A 17,505-nucleotide genomic window follows, 5' to 3' on the forward strand; every position below is an offset into this window, starting at 1 on the left:
ATATTGTGCCATTGCACTCCAGCCCAGGGAACAGAGTAAGACTCTGTCTCAAGAAAAAGAAAAAAGAAAATCATTTACAATAGCATCAAAGATAAGGTCTTGATTCAAAATGGATCAAAGACCTGAATATAAAAGCTAAAATTATAAAACAAACAGAAAAAAATGTAGATGTAAATGGTCATGATCTTGGATTAGGCAATAGTTTATTAGATACTAGATACTGAAAGCATAAGCAACCAAAGAGAAAAAGAATCGGTAAATTGGGCTACATCAAAATTAAAAACTTTGTACGACAGAGGACTCCATCAAGAAAGTAAAAAGACAGCCTACAAAATGGGAGGTAATATTTGCAAATTGTATATCTGATAAGGGACTTGTATTCAGAATATATGAAGAACTCTTACAATTCAACAATAAAAAGACAAATGACCCAATAAGAAATGGTCATTCTGGGGCAGGCACAGTGGCTCACGCCTGTAATCCCAGCACTTTGGGAGGCCGAGGTGGGTGGATCACTTGAGGTCAGGAGTTCGAGACTAGTCTGGACAATATGGCAAAACCCCGTCTCTACTAAAAACACAAAAATTAGCCAGGCATGGTGGCATGTGCTTGTAATATCAGCTACTCAGGAGGCTGAGGCAGGAGAATTGCTTGAATCCAGAAGGTGGAGGTGAAAGAAAGGGAGGAAGGGAGGGAGGGAAGGAGGGAAGGGGGGAAGGGGAAAGGAAAGAAAATAAAGAAAAGAAAAGCAAGGCAAGGAAAGAAAGAAAGGTTAATTTGGCCAGGTACAGTGACTCATGCCTGTAATCCTAGCACTCTCGGGGGCTGAGGTGGGCAGATCACTTGAGGTCAGCAGCTCCAGACCAGCCTGGTCAACATGGTGAAACCCCATCTCTACTAAAAATACAAAAAATTCCCATCTTTTAAATAAATAAATAAATAAATAAATAAAAAAGGCTGGGTGTGGTGGCTCATTTCTGTAATCCTAGCACTTTGGGAGGCCTAGGTGGGTGGTTCACCTGAGGTCAGAAGTTCAAGACCAGCCTGGCCATCATGGTAAAACCCCATCTTTAAAAAAAAAAAAAAAAAAATTAGCAGGGCATGGTGGCACACACCTGTAACACCAGCTACTTAAGAGGCTGAGGCAGGAGAATTGCTTGAACCTTCGAGGCAGAGGTTTCAGTGAGCGGAGATTACGCCACTGTACTCTAGCCTGGGTGACACAGTGAGATTCCATCTCAAAAAAAAAAAAAATAGGTCAATTAAAGTTGATCCTTCTCCAAAGAAGATACACAGATGGCCAATGAGCACATACGATGCTCAACATTATTGGCTATCAGGAAATACAACTCAAAACCACAGTGAGATACCACTTCATACCTACTAGAATGGCAACAATGAAAAAAGACAGTTAATAACAAATATTAGTGAGGACTTAGAGAAATTGGAACCCTTGTACACTGTTGGTAAAATGGTGCTGCTGCTGTGGAAAACAGCCTGGCCATTCCTCAAAAGCTTAAGCATAGAGTGACCATATAACTCTACAATTCCATTTCTAGCTAAATAACCAAAAGAAATGAAGAACTCATACTCAAATATTCATAACAGTATTATTCATCATAGCCCAATATGAAAACAACCCAAATGCCCATCAACAGATGAATGGATAATCAAAATGTATTCTATCTATGCAGTGGAATATTAATCAGCCATAAAAAGGAATGGAGTACTGATACTTGCTACAGCATGGATGAACCTTGAAAACATTACGCTCAGTAGAAAAAGCTGGACACAAAAGGCCATATATATGATTTCATTTATGTGAACTGTCCAAAACCGGCAAATTCATAGAAACAAGAAGTAGATTTTTTTTTTTTTTGAGACAGGGTCTCACTCTGTCCGCGAGGGTGGAGTTCCATGGCACAATCATGGCTCACTGCAGCCTTAGCCTACCAGGCTCAAGCAATCGTCCCACCTTGGTCTCCCAAAGTAAGACGTAGATTAATGGTCAGGGCCTGGGTGGAGGTGGAAAGGGGATTAGAGAATGACAGCCAGTGTGTATTTAGTTTCTTTTTAGGGTGATTAAAAAGTTCTAAAGTTGATTATGCTGTTGGTTACATGACCTTATGAGTATACTAAAAAATCACTATGTGTGGATTACGTCTCAATTTTTTAAAAAAGAGAAAGATTGATGGAAATTATTTGATGTTTTCTACTGCTTCATAACATCCCTGTAGCCTGGTGGGGTTGATCAGTAATAGTCTGGAGGAGAGATGAGAAAAGAAATTAGGGCAGGAGGTGACTGATGACCTCTCAGGATTAGATGAGACCCACGGGGCCATTTCCAGAGTTGGATAGATGGAAGACATCTCCATAGGGTCTGTGATATAACAACCCCATGGAATGATAATTCACTCCCAAGAAAGCATCCTTCAAGCACAAGTGTATACACACATGAATACACTTTGTGTATACAAGATTGTGTGTTTTATTCACACCATGCTATACCTCCCATTTTTCTCTTAATAATAGAATCCTGGGTACTGTTTTGTTATCAGCACAGAGAAGTCTTTGTTTTTGTAACTGCTGTGGGTGTTCCCAGATTATGAATGTTCCGTTACTAACCATCAAACATTTGTTAACATTGGGCATCATAATGGTCATTTCTAGTTCTTTGCTTTCCCAAACAGTTCTGCAGTGAATGGTCTCACACTTACTGTTGGATGCACTACAGGTGAAATGAAAGACCCAAAGAGCACGCTGTGCTGGCAAGACTGAGGAAAGAGCTCCTCTCCCGAGGACTCATCCTCTTGCGCATCTTGGTATGTACTGGGCTGAAAACCAGGCAAGCCCTCCAGCCCTTCTGCTGCCACCCTCATGCCTAGGGCCGTGCTGTCCTCCAGCGAGGAGGGAAAAGTCCTTCTCTAGCTCCCACGGGCCATCTGCTCCTTGTTGAGTCATCGGATGAGGCGATCCTTCCCATTACCTCAGCACACAGCGCTGCACATGCTGTTAGTGTTCAAAGTGGGCTTCAAGCCTCCTCTTGTAAAATGAAGCCGATGTTTATCTCATTTGCCTCTTTCCGGAAGAAGTCGTGATTTTTTTTTTTTTATGCAATACAAAAAAAAGTTTTCCATTTTTATTCTTTCTACTTTTACTTCCAGTAATTTTCAGGTTCTCTGTATTCCTATGTTCTGAATGTGTGTGGCAGACCAACAGCCTGAGTTACGGCTGCGTCACTATGATTACCTTAACCCTGATAGAGGGAGAGGACTTGTGAACCCAGCTTATGAGGAAACCAGTCTTGGCACATTGCACAACTCTCCCCTGCCCCAAACAGAACACTGTGAAAAGTACAGTCAAGGCCTCGTACTGCTTGGATCCTGTACTCAAAGTTGATTCTATCTCACAATGTGTGTTTCATACAATTCAGTTAAGCTTCTCTAAATTATTCATTTAGTTTAGTTTTTTTAAAAATCAAAACTGCACTTGATGCTGATTTAGCAAGGACAAAGCTATGTAGCAAACCTCTTGACTCCACTGAATGGATGAATATTTTCCCTTCACATGCTTTAGCTTAAATATATTCTGGGCTATATCATCTCTTAAAATTGTAGATATTAGAGTCAGAAAAGACCTTAAAAGTGATTTCGCCACCAGGCACAGTGGCTCATGCCTGTAGCCCAGCACTTTGGGAGGCTGAGGTGGGCAGATCACAATGTCAGGAGATCAAGGCCATCCTAGCTAACACAGTGAAACCTCATCTCTACTGAAAAAAAAAATTAGCCAGGTGTGGCGACACACGCCTGTAGTCCCAGCTACTCGGGAGGCTGAGGCAGGAGAATCGTTTGAACTCAGGAGGCGGAGGTTGCAGTGAGCCGAGATTGAGCCATTGCACTCCTGCCTGGGTGACAAAGTGAGACTCTGTCTCAAGAAAAAAAAAAAAAGTGATTTTGCTTAACCTTCCCTGTGCTTGACAGGTGGCTACTCCGCTTCTTTACCTGAGTAGTTCTAGGATCCAGGTTTCATTGCACTAGCAGACAGGTTTCCTGTGGGAACAGCCTGATCCTTAGAATGGCCCTTCTCAGATTGGGCTGGAATCTGCTTCCTGTAACATCTGTGCAGTCCTCTCAGCTCTTATCTCTGGAGTTGCACAGAATGCACCTTGCTCCCACCAAAACAATCCACATTTCTGAAGACTTCTTTCTTTTCCTGACCTATAGGTCACTTTTTTGGGTGACTTTAGCATATATACTGCATGCCTGGGAGAACGCTCACTTTCTTGGGCTTGGTCCTCGGTCATTCTCTTTGTTGACAGTGATCTTCTCCAAATGTGACAACCACAGTGAACACAGCCTGCTTTGAGGCTCTGCCCATGAAGCGTGGAGTGGAACTGTTACTGCATTCCTGGATATGGAACATCCAGAAAAGAAAGGGCAAGTGTTCATCTAGTTGGATTCACTCAGATATATATACCCTGTTTCTTTTTTTTTTTTTTTTGAGACAGAGTTTCGCTCTTGTTACCCAGGCTGGAGTGCAATGGCGCGATCTCGGCTCACCACAACCTCCGCCTCCTGGGTTCAGGCAATTCTCCTGCCTCAGCCTCCCGAGTAGCTGGGACTACAGGCCCGCACCTGCTAATTTTTACATGCCTAGCTAATTAGCTACATGCCCAGCTAATTTTTGCATTTTTAGTAGAGACAGGGTTTCACCATGTTGACCAGGATGGTCTTGATCTCTTGACTTTGTGATCCACCCACCTCGGCCTCCCAAAGTGCTGGGATTAGAAGTGTGAGCCACTGCATCCGGTCCTTTTTTGTTATTCTTTTAAGAGATGGATCTTGCTCTCTTGCCCAGGCTGGAGTGCAGTAGTACAATCGAAGCTCACTGCAGCCTTGAACTCCTGGGCTCAGTGATCTTCCCACCTCAGCCTCTTGAGTAGCTGGGGCTGCAGGCATGCACCACCACATCTGGCTTGGTTTTTTAGGTGGAGATGGGGGTCTCGCTTTGTTGCCAAAGCTGGTCTTGAACTCCTGGCCTCAAGGGATCCTCCCACCTCGGCCTCTGGAAATGCTGAGATTACAGGCGTGAGCCACTGCACCCAGCTCCATATTTCATTTTTACATTCAGTATGATACACCTTGTCATGGCAGTTCTACCATTCCAAGTCCCATGCATTCTTTCTCCTTAATAACAGTCTTTAAGTGCTTTTAATATGCCAAACACTATCCTAAGCATTCTAAATACGTTATCTCATTTGATTCCAAAAATGGCCTCGTGAGAGAAGTGCTGGTACTATAGAACGATTTTCCTCCCCATTTGAAAGAGGAGGAAGCAGGTTCGTGGAGATACTAAGCAGTTGGCCATGTCTGCACAGTGAGAAAGCAGCAGTGCTGGAGTGAAAGCAGAGGCGCATCTGACTCCAGAGCCCAGCTCCAACTGCTCCTTTCCCAGTTGCCTCCCTCAGTGGGATTCCCATTACATTTGCATTCCTCCTGTTGATCCAGCCCACCAATGCGCTTACTGTGTTGGAAGCCACAGCAGTCACCTCCTGCTAGATGTTGCTTTTATAGAAAATTGAATATACTAAATCTTTTTCATAGGCAAACAGTTAATTTTTACAAAACCTTTTCTCTCTATTAGATATTTTCTTCTTATTAATTGGATTCTCAGTTCAGCCTGTGGTTGTTCTTGACTGTGGATGCTGTCAATCAATCAGCTAGACTCCCAGCTGTAGCTCATAGGTAAATCTGTTCAGCCAAGCAATCACCATTCCTTGGGCACAGCCCTAAGGACCTCTGTCCAGGTTATAGCAAATAATTTAATCAAAACCCTTGGGGTTCTGTTCTTTAGCCATCCATAAAGCCGTGAAACGATCACCATAGCATGCTCACCACCACATCCATTCTGCTAGCTGCCTTGCAGAAGTCAGGATGCCTCAGTAAGTTTCTGGAATTGGCCCTCAGGATTCCACTGTAACTTCTGTAGTTCATCATTTTTCTCTTCTAAGTGCTCACAAACTCTGTTCAGTAACATCACAGATTTTGCACCCCATCTCTTATCTTTACAAATCAGAATAGCTGTCTACCTCCATCAGCTTCTTTCTTATTGTGTGACTAGATCCCCCCAGAGATGTGTGATCACATATATCACATGTGGAAGCTTTCAGAGCTATAGCCTGTCCCTCACCTGGGCTTGGAACTGGAAGGAGCCCTGTCCATCAGTACCAAGCAGCAGTTCCCACATGGCAAAGCTTGCTCTGCCATGAGTAGCTTGAAAATCATTCTCCTTGGCAGGAAAGTTGAATCAAAGTGGGAGTCGAATTGTTCTGTTCTTTCTGCCTCCTCTTAAGCACCTGGTCTTCCTTATGCTCCCAACTTCACCTCCAAAGCCCTTTTTGTTGTGCAGGGTGTTCTCCACTAGCTCATCCTGAAGTTTTGCCTTCTTGGCAGTCATTTTACAGCCTCTCAGCTCTCTTTATGTAGTGTGGTTTTTTCCCTTCTCCAGCATCCTGTTCATCTTTTGTCATGTTCTCTGAGAACCACCCTTAGCAGAAACCACCTGTGCAGTCACATGGGTGTCTTGGCTCTCCATTTTTCTCTCTCTCTTTTGAAAATGTGTCTAGATCATCCCTCGCTGCATTGAATGAGGCAATATAGCACTCAGACCATTGCATTGATCTATTTCTTATTTTTTCTCCATATGGTGTTTTGTTTCTCAGAGAGAAACTTCTGATACTTTGGCCATCAAGACCTGAGGACATTTTTGGTTTTATAATGATACTCATTGCTTTTCTGAGTTTCATCTTTCATTTTCCTACACTGATTATCAAAATGTGTGGTTTTTTTGCATTTTCCACAGTTCTGCTAGCTATAGAGTTTCTCCTTGCCATGTTTATTAGCAGCTGACCTGGGACCCTGAGACTTCTATGGATACCCACCACTGGATTCTTTCACTATCAGGAAGACAAAATAAACCTTCTTTATTTTCTGGTGGCTCCTGAGGGATCCTCCTTCTGTCTTAAATCATCTTAGCAATTGCCTTTTTCAACACCAGAGGAATATCTTTCTGTGTCTGCTGCAGGCTGATGGTCCCGGTGGGGAAGCCTTTCCTGCTGGGTAGCTGTTAAATCCATTTCGAAAAGCATACAGACAGTCACACCTGCCAAATACCAGCGGCGTTGATACAATACAAATTTATTAGTTAAAGGTTTGTTCACAACCTTTGTCCTCTTTTGGTAGCGCTGCAAATGCTAGTCAGTGGCAAGTGTTCATTATTCACAGTTTATAGATAGGAAAATTGTCACAGAAAACAAACAGTGAATAGAAAATTCCTATGCTTTCATCAGTCTGCCTTCACGTTTTACCCAGAGGTGTCTTCATGGAGCAGTGTATACTGTCAGGCCAGTCTCTACACAAGGGAAGGAGTGTATAAGGAAGATGCCCAGACCTAGCTTAGTAGGACTTTACATGACTCTTGAAATGTGTTGTTTATTTACTTTCTGATGATGATGAGTCAGGGAGCAAGCTTAAAAACCAGCCCTTACAGATTCTGCATTCAAAATCAGCGATCTCACCAAGGGAGAGTATAGGCTACATTTGTATATGGTATCTTTAAAACCTTTTCATCTGGGAATAAGTTTTAACTCCCAAGAACTTATTACAATAGTAGAGTGAGTTCTGGTGTCCCCTCCCCCAGCTATCCTCAGTGACAACATCTCATATGCGTAACTACGGTGCCAGGTCTTCTTAATGTCTTTGCCTGTCAGAGGAAGCTTTAGCTGATGCTAATGGAACGTCAGTCAGAACACAATATTATTGTAATAGCCACATTTACACTGGGCTACTGAATGCCAGGAGGAGCTCTGGCTGAGTGCTTTGGTGCCACACAGCCCTGGGAGCTGCTCCCGTGACTCTCACTGTCCCCTTTGCACAGATGAGGGGCTGCGTGGGGCTCATGCTCAAGGTCACGCAGCAGTGGGTGGAGAGACTTGGGTCCAAGCCCTCACCCAGTGTGTCACGCTGCTTCCCCTGCAGGTCTCACCTGTGCATCTCAGGCTCAGATGGGTACTGTCAGGCCAGTCTCTACACAAGGGTCAGATTTCACTTCCTCCATTATTGCAGGGTGAGTGAGGCCCTGCTCTCAAAGCTGTCAAACCTGGTGGGGCAGCTGCGACTAACAGAAACACTGAGATGTTTAGATGCTAATTAATTCCCTTCTGACTAATTTCTGAGATGCTTAGTCTCTAGCTCAGGCATGGCAGCAGCAAATTTTCAGATAAAGATCTCTTGTGGCTGTCATGCTGACTGCCGGGAGTGTGAAAGAAAGAGTGCTGGTGGATGGTCCATCTGGACAGGGGCAGAGCAGCAGGTGGGTGTTCAGACCCGGCTGACAGGCCAGAGAACTGTTCAGAGGCATTTTCCCAAATCCTACCCTTGGGGTTATCCTGCAGGATTGGTCCTTTCTTCAGGAGGCCTGATTCCAAATCAAATCATTATGTATCAGATATCACTGCCACCTGCCCACTCTAAATATCCGCATCGCCTCTGTGGTTGCGGTGGAAAAGGAGGGCGTGAAGAAGGGAAAGGGTGTGTCAATCTCAGTTGTTGCATTTGGTGCCAGGTACAACAAGAACCAAGGGCATTTGAGCCCAGATGACCTTGGTAACTTGATCTCTCACATTCCATGTATTCCAGCCAAAGAAATAAACACTGGAGTGTAATATCTAAGAGATGTTTAACACTTTTGCTTTTATGGAATTCTTCCACATGACCCGAGTCTCATCACAGACTTCACAGGTGAAGAAGCTGAGCTTCAGGGAGGGTAAGCAATTCATCTAAGGTTCTCCACTTCGTACTTGGCACAGCCAAGATGGGGACCTGGATCTTGGGGAGGCCCGAGAGTGTAGCAAGGACTTTGGTATTCTGTGGACCTGGGTTCTTGACTCTGCCACTAACCAGTTTCATGATCTTCACTAGGACTCACTTTCTTTAGCTTTTAAATGGCAATAATCAGGATGTGGCCTCATCAGGATGTTATGAGGGTAGAGGGTATGATGCATAATAAGAGTTTAGCAGAGTATCTGGCACAGAGGATAACCAGGAAATGCTAGCTGTTAGTACTAATCCTGTTAGAAACTAATCTGGCTACAGTTAATGCAACAGTAAAACAATGGTTGACTTGAACAAATGATAGTTATCTCTCATGCACAATAAGAAGTCAGAAGGCAGGCAGTCTTAGGCTGCCCAGGAGCAGAAGGCTGTTTGCCTTCCTTCAGTCCTCTCTGCTCTCCGCAGAACACTGGTTTGCTGCCTCGTGGTGGCAAGATGGCCGTCGCAGCTCCATCCACCATGCTTGTGGGGAAGAGGTGCGGTAGCAGTCATATTTTTCCCCTTTGTAAAGAAAGTTAGAGCTTTTCCAGAACCCTACCTCAGTATGCAAACACAGCAGACACCTGCTTTTGTCTTTTTGGCCCGGACTAAGTGCCCTGGCTGTCCACAGCTGTAAGGGACACTTGGAAAATGACCAGTAGCTTTTTAGATTCCATGGTAGAAGTGGCAAGGAAGAAGGCAAATGAGAATGGGAGTAGACTAACCATTTGGATTGGCCACAGCCCTTCCTGCCTCTCACATTGTCATTTAAAAAAATTTTCATTGGTCCTTAGGTGCTTAGGGCTTAGTTCATCCTAGTCATGTGCTTGCTTGTGGCATGTGAGCGGCAAAGTCCCTTTTCTAGACTGACTGCCTTTCCGTCTCACAAGTGTGTGCTGTTTCATGTACGTGCATCTCTTAACTTTTTAAATGAAATATAACATAGATACACTAAAGTGCACAAGTCTTTGATAGGTAGTTCAAAGGATTTTTATGATTTATCCCCATGAAAGTACATTCAAATCAAGCTATAGAACATTCCCAGCATCTCAGAAACCTTTCTATTTCTCCACTCTCTGTTAGTACTCCCTCCCAAAGATAACCATTATTCTGATCTCTATCCCCATAGGTCAGTTTTGCCTGTTCTTGGATTTCATTAAAATGGACTCATACATTTGTATGTGCACTCATGGGCCTGACTTCTTTGACTCACCTGTGAGTCATCTGTGTTACTCTGTGTTTTTGTAGTTCATCTGCTTTCTCCCATACTATGTCTCTCTGCAAAGACCTGGGATTAGTAGCATTGTGAGAACCAGAGTAGCACAGAGATGGAAGTTTCCTGTTTCCATTCATGGAGTGTCTTTTCCTCCTAGAAACCACCCCCTCTGGTTTCTTGCAAAGCTTGCCTGTGCACTGCCCTCTCCAGCACCAAGCTGCTGTCAAAGAAATCTCTTGGGAACTTGTATGTTGGCTTTGAATGCTGTTAGCATCAAATAATTTTCTTGAGCACTTCTTCACTTGGAGAGGATGGAAGAAGAGAGTTAGAGAGGGATGCTTTCGGGAAGGACATTTTTAGACAAAGGAAAAAACAGCAATTGAAGGCATTATGGGAACTGGAGCCTGGAAGCCAGCCTTCTTAGCAGAGATTTATCATTCTTCTGTGTTTCTCCCCTTCAAGCAGTCTCGATTCAGGGCTCAAGGGCAAAAAGGATGCATGGTAGCTCTGCCTGTCATGGGGCTGGGCAACCTAGTTTGAGTTCAGACTGACTCTTGAGAAGTCTTCCTTCCCCAGACAGTGGGTGATGGGCTTTCCTTATCAAAGCTAGTGTGGCTTTCTTATGAAAACATTGCACTGCAGGACTAACTTGAGAGCAGTGAAAAAAGCTGATTCTTTTCAGGAGAGTCTTAAATGAAGATGAAATGGATTAGTAATTCTTACAAGTGTGGGCATGTAGATAAGTCAGGGATCAAGTAGAAAAATGAAAAGTATGCAGTTAGCTCTGATGGTTTTCATCAACAACTTTCTTTTAGGTACTGCTGATTCTGTGCCTTGTGTCTGCTGGGATAATGCCCCAGAATATTCATCTAAGACTTAATCAGGGATCCTGTGTGCTAAAATGGAATATTTTATTAAGTTTATTAGGTAATTTCTGTATCCCTGGCCCTTGCTAGGGACTTTGCAATTTATTATTTCAGTTATTTTTCACAGGATCTAGAAAGGTGGTTAGGATTATTCCCATTTTGCAAGTGAGTAAATGAGAGTTAGAGACTTTAAGTAACCTGCTAGTAAGTAACAGGTAGAGTAAGAAGTAAGGCTGATAGTCTAAACTAGGTCTCATATTCCAAAGGCTACGTAGCTTCTGCACCACCACACTACCTCTTAAAATAACCCCTTGCCTTTCTAATACACCAGCCCTCTCATGGTTCCTTGACTTCCCTTGCCTCAACACAGTGCTCCTCAGTGTTGATCCAGTGAGTGGCTGGTTTCAGAACAACTGAAAGCTGCACATACCTCCTCACTTATTTTTATTTTAGCTAGCTGTTGAAGCTACACTGTAACAATGCACAAATCTTTACTAGATGGCTCAAAGGATCTGTTATATTTTATTTAAAATATTTAAAACTTTAAAATTTAAATTTTGTAAAATATGTAAAACCATAGAGCATAGTGGAAAAGACCTTGATGGATAATAAGGAGTCACTGGTTTTAGTCCTAATGTCACCAGAAATCAAAACAAGGCATAAGGCTGGGCATGGTGGCTCATGCCTATAATTCCAACACTTTGGGAGGCTGAGGCAGGTGGATCACTTGAGCTCAGGAGTTCGAGATCAGCCTGGCCAACATGGCAAAACCCCATCTCTATAAAAAATGCAAAAATTAGCAGAGTATGGTGGAAGGCTCCGGTAATCCCAGCTACTTGAGAGGCTGAGGAAGGAGGATAATTTGAGCTCAGGAGGCAGAGGTTGCAGTGAGCCAAGATTGCACAATTGCATCCAACCTGGGTAAAGGAAGTGAAACCCTTACTCAAAAAAAAAAAAAGCATAAGACCTTCAGTGGATCATGTCTGTCCAATCTTTTGGCTTCCCTGGGCCACAATGGAAGAAGAAGAATTGTGTTGGGCCATATATAAAATACACTAATGACAGCTGATAAACTGAGAAACATTGCCAAAAAATCTCGTAATATTTTAAGAAGTTTATGAATTTGTGTTGGGCCACATTCAAAGCCCTCTTGGGCTACATGTTGCCCACAGGCTGTGGGTTGGACAAACTTAGTGTAGACCTAACGTCTGTGTGCCTCAGTTTACCTCATGTGTGAAACGAGGAAGTTGAAGTATGGGATTATTAATGTTCCCACCTGTTCCAAAAACATGAACTTCTATGGCCTTTTTGATTTTGTTTTTGTGATTCTAATATGGTTGGAAAGTACATATATTTATTAAAAGAGCCTTAATTGCTAAATGTAACAGAGAAGTGGATAACATTGGGGCTTTCAGAATTTCTTGAAATACACGCAAGTTCTTTACTTTTCCAAGTACAACTGAATTTTCCATTGCATTTCCCAGTCCGTCATCAAAAAAGAGTATATGTTCTTAGGTAATTCATAGTGGAGCTTAGATCCCTTGAGGGTCTAGTAGGCTTTAATTTTGGATAAGTTGATGTCAAATATTTGCCAGTAGCCAACTTCAGGTTCCCAACCCAAATGTAAATCCCTCCTTATTCAGTAGATGAGCAAGTAATACAAACTGTTCTGAATTATACCTGGTACTATTGAATAGACCCAGGATGATATTGAGCAACTCTGAAAATAAGAAATAAAATACTATTATGGCCTAATTACTTAAGAATGTGCTATACTTAAAAAAATTGTTACCAAATCATTTTAGACCCAGTAAAGACAAAACTGGCCACACAAGTGACTCAGGAGCATCTGTTATCAAGCAAGGACTCAATCCGGAGAAGATCTTCATGCAAGTCCATTATTTAAAGGTAAGCGCATCTCAGTGGCAGAAGCCAGTTACTGTGGTGCAGCATTTTTTAGGCTCTACAATTAAACAATAGTTTTTAGTAACATGACTAAGGCGAAAATATTATAATGACATCTGACTGGCCAGATATCAGAGTGTTCAGTAATTAAAGCACTTCATACCCAACAAAGGAGACCATGTTAGGAAAGACTGAATGAAAGAAAGCTGAAATATTCCCTGCCCTGTACCTCTGTTCTCCCCATTTGAGGAGCAGAACTCTCACACTGCTGTCAGGTTCCTACCAAAAAGACATGGTTGAGAAGAAAGTCTGTTCCATTGTAAAGGCCTTTCCTGGTAGCTGGAGCAGAGAAGAGCTGGGTCTCTCTTCTCTTTTTGTCTGCGATGGCCATCCAGGTGTCAGGTAAACCAAGTCTAAACAGAAATGATGATGGTGTTAACAAAGGAGCTGAGAAGTAATTAATTTCCGTGCCAAGCCTTCCTTGTGAAAATGTAAAGGGCAGCCGGGGATGGGTAGGACAGCACCTTCTGATGCGCCAGTGCACTGTGGGTTAGTTTGGGATGACTAAGCATTTTTTGATGAACTCATGGCAGGCCTCTTTCTCTTTTTTCTTTCTTCCAGGGCTACTTCCTTCTTCGGTTTCTTGCCAAAAGACTTGGAGATGAAACCTACCTTTCGTTTTTAAGAAAATTTGTGCACACATTTCATGGACAGCTCATTCTTTCCCAGGTAATTTATGGGTTCTCATGAGTCCATGAGATATGATTGGAGTGGGTATGGCACGTGAAGATTAGATTATGTCAGTATTAAAGAGTAGGGAAAAGATTTCCCACTTAATGCAGTGGGAAAAATAGGAAGTTAATGAAATAGACACAGAGAAAGTGTTGCTTCAGGGAGGGTGATCTCTCTGTATTTCTGAGATAAACTGTAACCCAAAGCTGTCTCACACACAGTAATGTGGATAGTTTTAGTGACCTTAAAAACAGAAATAAAACAGTCCTGCTGTTCCCTTTACCTGGACTTATCTTTGCAAGATTGCCTCCTTCTTACCTTCTGGTCTTAGTTTGAATGCCACAGCCTCCAAGTCACCTGGCTAAACAGATCCACATCCAGGCCAACATGTCTCACCCCTTTGCCCTTTCCATTGCCTTGCCATTGTCTGTAATTATATTTTCATTATGGGCCTATTTGTTTCTTTTCTCTCTCCTTCACTCTATGTTTATGCCCAACAAGGCCAGACTATACTGTTTACCAGTACTTAGCACATGATTGGCACACAGTAGGTACTCCATAAATGTTTGATCAATAGATTAATAACAAGATACACTGAAATATTCAGACAGCCTGGCCATAAAACTATCAGACACCCTGTCAGCTCGTATGGGTATGGGGCCAAGCAGTACACAGCAAGGAAGTTAACAAAGAGTGGAAGGCCCTGAAACTGACACTCATAACTAATAGAAAATAGGTGATGCATCCTTAGCATGGATTGGACTAATGGATCTTTTTCATCTTTGAAATTGTGCTCATATACAGCTGTAATACAATGTTAGATGTAAAGGATGTGCATGTGTAATTTGAACACAGATGGATGAATAACATGAGTGTAACAAGACTGGATGGCTATTCCTCTGTGTTCTTTTTATTTTTGTATTGGGTGTGGGGAAAATCCTTCCTAAGCATATATTTGGAAAGGCAATCTTAAAACTGGTTCAGAAGTCTTACATGCTTGGCTGACTGATGAGTCCAAATTCCTACTGCTTGAACCACTTCTCACCAAGAGTCTGCAGCAGTGTTAAATAAATGCATTGTATTTATCATGACTTTGGAGGTTCTGATTTTCACTTCCCATGGAACTCTTACTGCTCTCTTATCCAAACTGTTTAGTTTTTCATTTGCTTCTCTCTCTCTTTTTTTTAATTTTTTTTTTTTTGAGACAGATTCTCATTCTGTCACCTATGCTGGAGTGCAATGGTGCAATCTTGGCCCACTGCAATCTCTACCTCCTGGGTTCAAGTGATTCTCCCACCTCAGCCTCCCGAGTAGCTGGGATTACAGGGATGTGCCACCACACCCTGCTAATTTTTGTATTTTTAGTAGAGATGGGGTTTTACTATGTTGGCCAGGCTGGTTTCAAACTCCTGACCTCAGGTGAACTGCCCGCCTTGGCATCCCAAAGTCCTGGGATTACAGGTGTGAGCCACCGTGCCAAGCCTGTTTATCTCTTTTGAATGATTACATTGTTGTTTTTTCATAGCAACTTCATTGAGATAAAATTCATATACTGTCAAGTTAACCCTTTGAACATCTACAAGTCAGGGGTTTTTGGTATATTCACACGGTTGTTCACCCATCATCATTATCTAATTTTAGTACATAGTCACCAAACCCAGAAGAAATCATTAGCAGTCATTTCCCCAGTTTTCCTTCCCCAGCCCTACCTAACCACTAATCTGCTTTCTGTCTCTGTGGATTTGCCTATTCTAGACATTTCATATAAAAGAATCATATGCTGGCCAGGCATGGTGGCTCATGCCTGTAATCCCAGCTCTTTGGGAGGCCAAAGTGGGTGGATCACAAAGTCAGGAGACCGAGATTATCCTGGCTAACATGGTGAAATCTTGTCTTTACTAAAAATACAAAAAATTAGCCAGGCATGGTAGCAGGCACCTGTAGCCCTAGCTACTTGGGAGGCTGAGGCAGGAGAATCATTGGAACTCAGGAGGTGGAGGTTGCAGTGAGCTGAGATTACACCACTGCATTCTAGCCTGGGTGGCAGAGCTTTCTTTCTTTCTTTTTTTTTTTTTTTTTGGGACAGAGCCTCACCCTGTCTCCCCAGCTGGAGTGCAGTGGCATGATCTCGGCTCACTGCAACCTCTGCCTCCCACATTCAGGTGATTCTCCTGCCTCAGCCTCCCGAGTAGCTGTGATTACAGGCATGCCCCACAATGCCTGGCTAATTGTTTTTATTTTTAGTAGATACAGGGTTTCACCATGTTGGCCAGGTTGGTCTTGAATCCCGACCTTGTGATCTGCCCAACTTTGCCTCCCAATGTGTCTGGCTTTCTTAACATAATGTTTTCAAGGTTCATGTAACATGTGTCAGTACTTTCTTCCCTTTTTATTTTCATTTTTATTTAATTGTGATAAAATATACATAAAACTTTACCATTTTAGCCATTTTAAAGTTTACAGTTCAGTGGCATTAAGTACATTCACAGTTTTGTGCAATCATTACCACCATCCATCTCTCATACTATTAGTATTTCATCACAATAACCCTCCATTCTTTCCTCCCTCAGCCCCAGCAACCACCATTCCACTTTCTGTCTCTATGAATTTGACACCTCTAGGTACCTCATGTAAGTGGAACCACATAGTATCTGTCCTTTTGTATGTGGCTTACTTCACTTAGCATAATGTCTTCAGAGGTCAACCCTGTTGAAGCATGTCCCAGAATTTCCTCCTGTCTTAAGGCTGAATGCTCCATTGTGTGTATATACCACATATTGTTTACCCATTAATTCTTTCCTGAACATTTGCATTTTTTCCATCTTTTGGCTGTTGTGAATAATGCTGCTATGAACATTAGTGTTTAAAATATCTGTTCAAGTCCCTGCTTTCAGTTATTTTCAGTATATACCCAGAAGTGGAATTGCTGGGTTATACAATAATTCTATGTTTAGCTTTTTGAAGAATTGCCATACTATTTCCACATTGGCTGCGACATTTTACATTCCCACCGGAAATGCACAAGGGTTCCAGTTTCTTCACACACTTGCCAACACTTAATCCCCTCTGGATTTTTTTATTACATGGTTTTGATTTGCATTTCTGTAATGGCTAATGGTATTGAGCATTTTTTATGTGCTTATGGGTTATTTCTTCCTTAGAGAAATATTTATTCAGATTATTTGCCCGTTTTAAAATTTTGGTTGTCTTTTATTATTGAGTTGTAAGAGTTCTTTATATATTTTGGATATAAGTCTCTTATCAGATATATGATTTCCAAATATTTTGTTTTATGTTTTGTGTTTTTACTGTCTTGATGGTGTCCTTTATAGCACAAAAGTTTTTAATTTTGATGAAGTCCAATGTATCTGTTTTCTCTTTGGTTTATTGTGCTGTAAGTGTTATAACCAAGAAAATGTTGCTTAGTTAAAGGTCACAAACATTCACTCTTACGGGTTTTTATCTAAGAGTTTTATCTCATTAGCTCTTACATTTAGTCCTTTGATCTGTTTTGAATTAATTTCTATATATGTCATAAGGATGACAGTGCAACTTCATTTTTTTTTGCATGTGAATATCCAGTTGTCCCCTAAACCATTTGTTGAAAAGACTATTCTTTCCCTCCATTGAATTGTCTCGGTACCCTTGCCAAAAATCAGTTGACCATTAATGTAAGCATTTACTTCTGGACTCTCAATTCAATTCCATTAGTCATTATTTCTATTCTTGTGCTAGTATCATATTGTCTTGATTACTGTAGCTTTGTATTAAGTTTGGAAATTATTGTTTTTCCAACTGGCATATACTCTATAAAAAATTGTAAGCAATTCAGAAAAGTTCAAAGAATGTGAAACATTACTCAAAATCCCACCACCCAGAAATACGTATAATTAATCTTACGTGAATAACATTCCAG

The 17,505-nt window shown here is 42.0% G+C and overlaps 1 protein-coding gene across 35 annotated transcripts in view; it reads left to right on the top strand.

Moving 5' to 3' along the window:
* AOPEP (aminopeptidase O (putative)) overlaps window positions 1-17,505 on the top strand; it is a 449,451-nt gene that overhangs the window by 240,399 nt on the left and 191,547 nt on the right. For all 35 annotated transcript variants that reach the window (XR_013532554.1, XR_013532563.1, XR_013532561.1 and 32 more), the window contains 2 exons: window positions 12,758-12,860; window positions 13,479-13,586. Coding sequence is in view for 20 of the 35 variants with exons in the window: in XM_078365849.1 (XP_078221975.1) it covers window positions 12,758-12,860; window positions 13,479-13,586 (211 nt within the window). In the remaining 15 variants the exon portion in view is untranslated. The remainder of the gene's footprint in view (window positions 1-12,757; window positions 12,861-13,478; window positions 13,587-17,505) is intronic.

This window comes from Callithrix jacchus, chromosome 1 (assembly GCF_049354715.1).
Source record: "Callithrix jacchus isolate 240 chromosome 1, calJac240_pri, whole genome shotgun sequence".
In the NCBI taxonomy this organism is placed as follows: domain Eukaryota; kingdom Metazoa; phylum Chordata; class Mammalia; order Primates; family Cebidae; genus Callithrix; species Callithrix jacchus.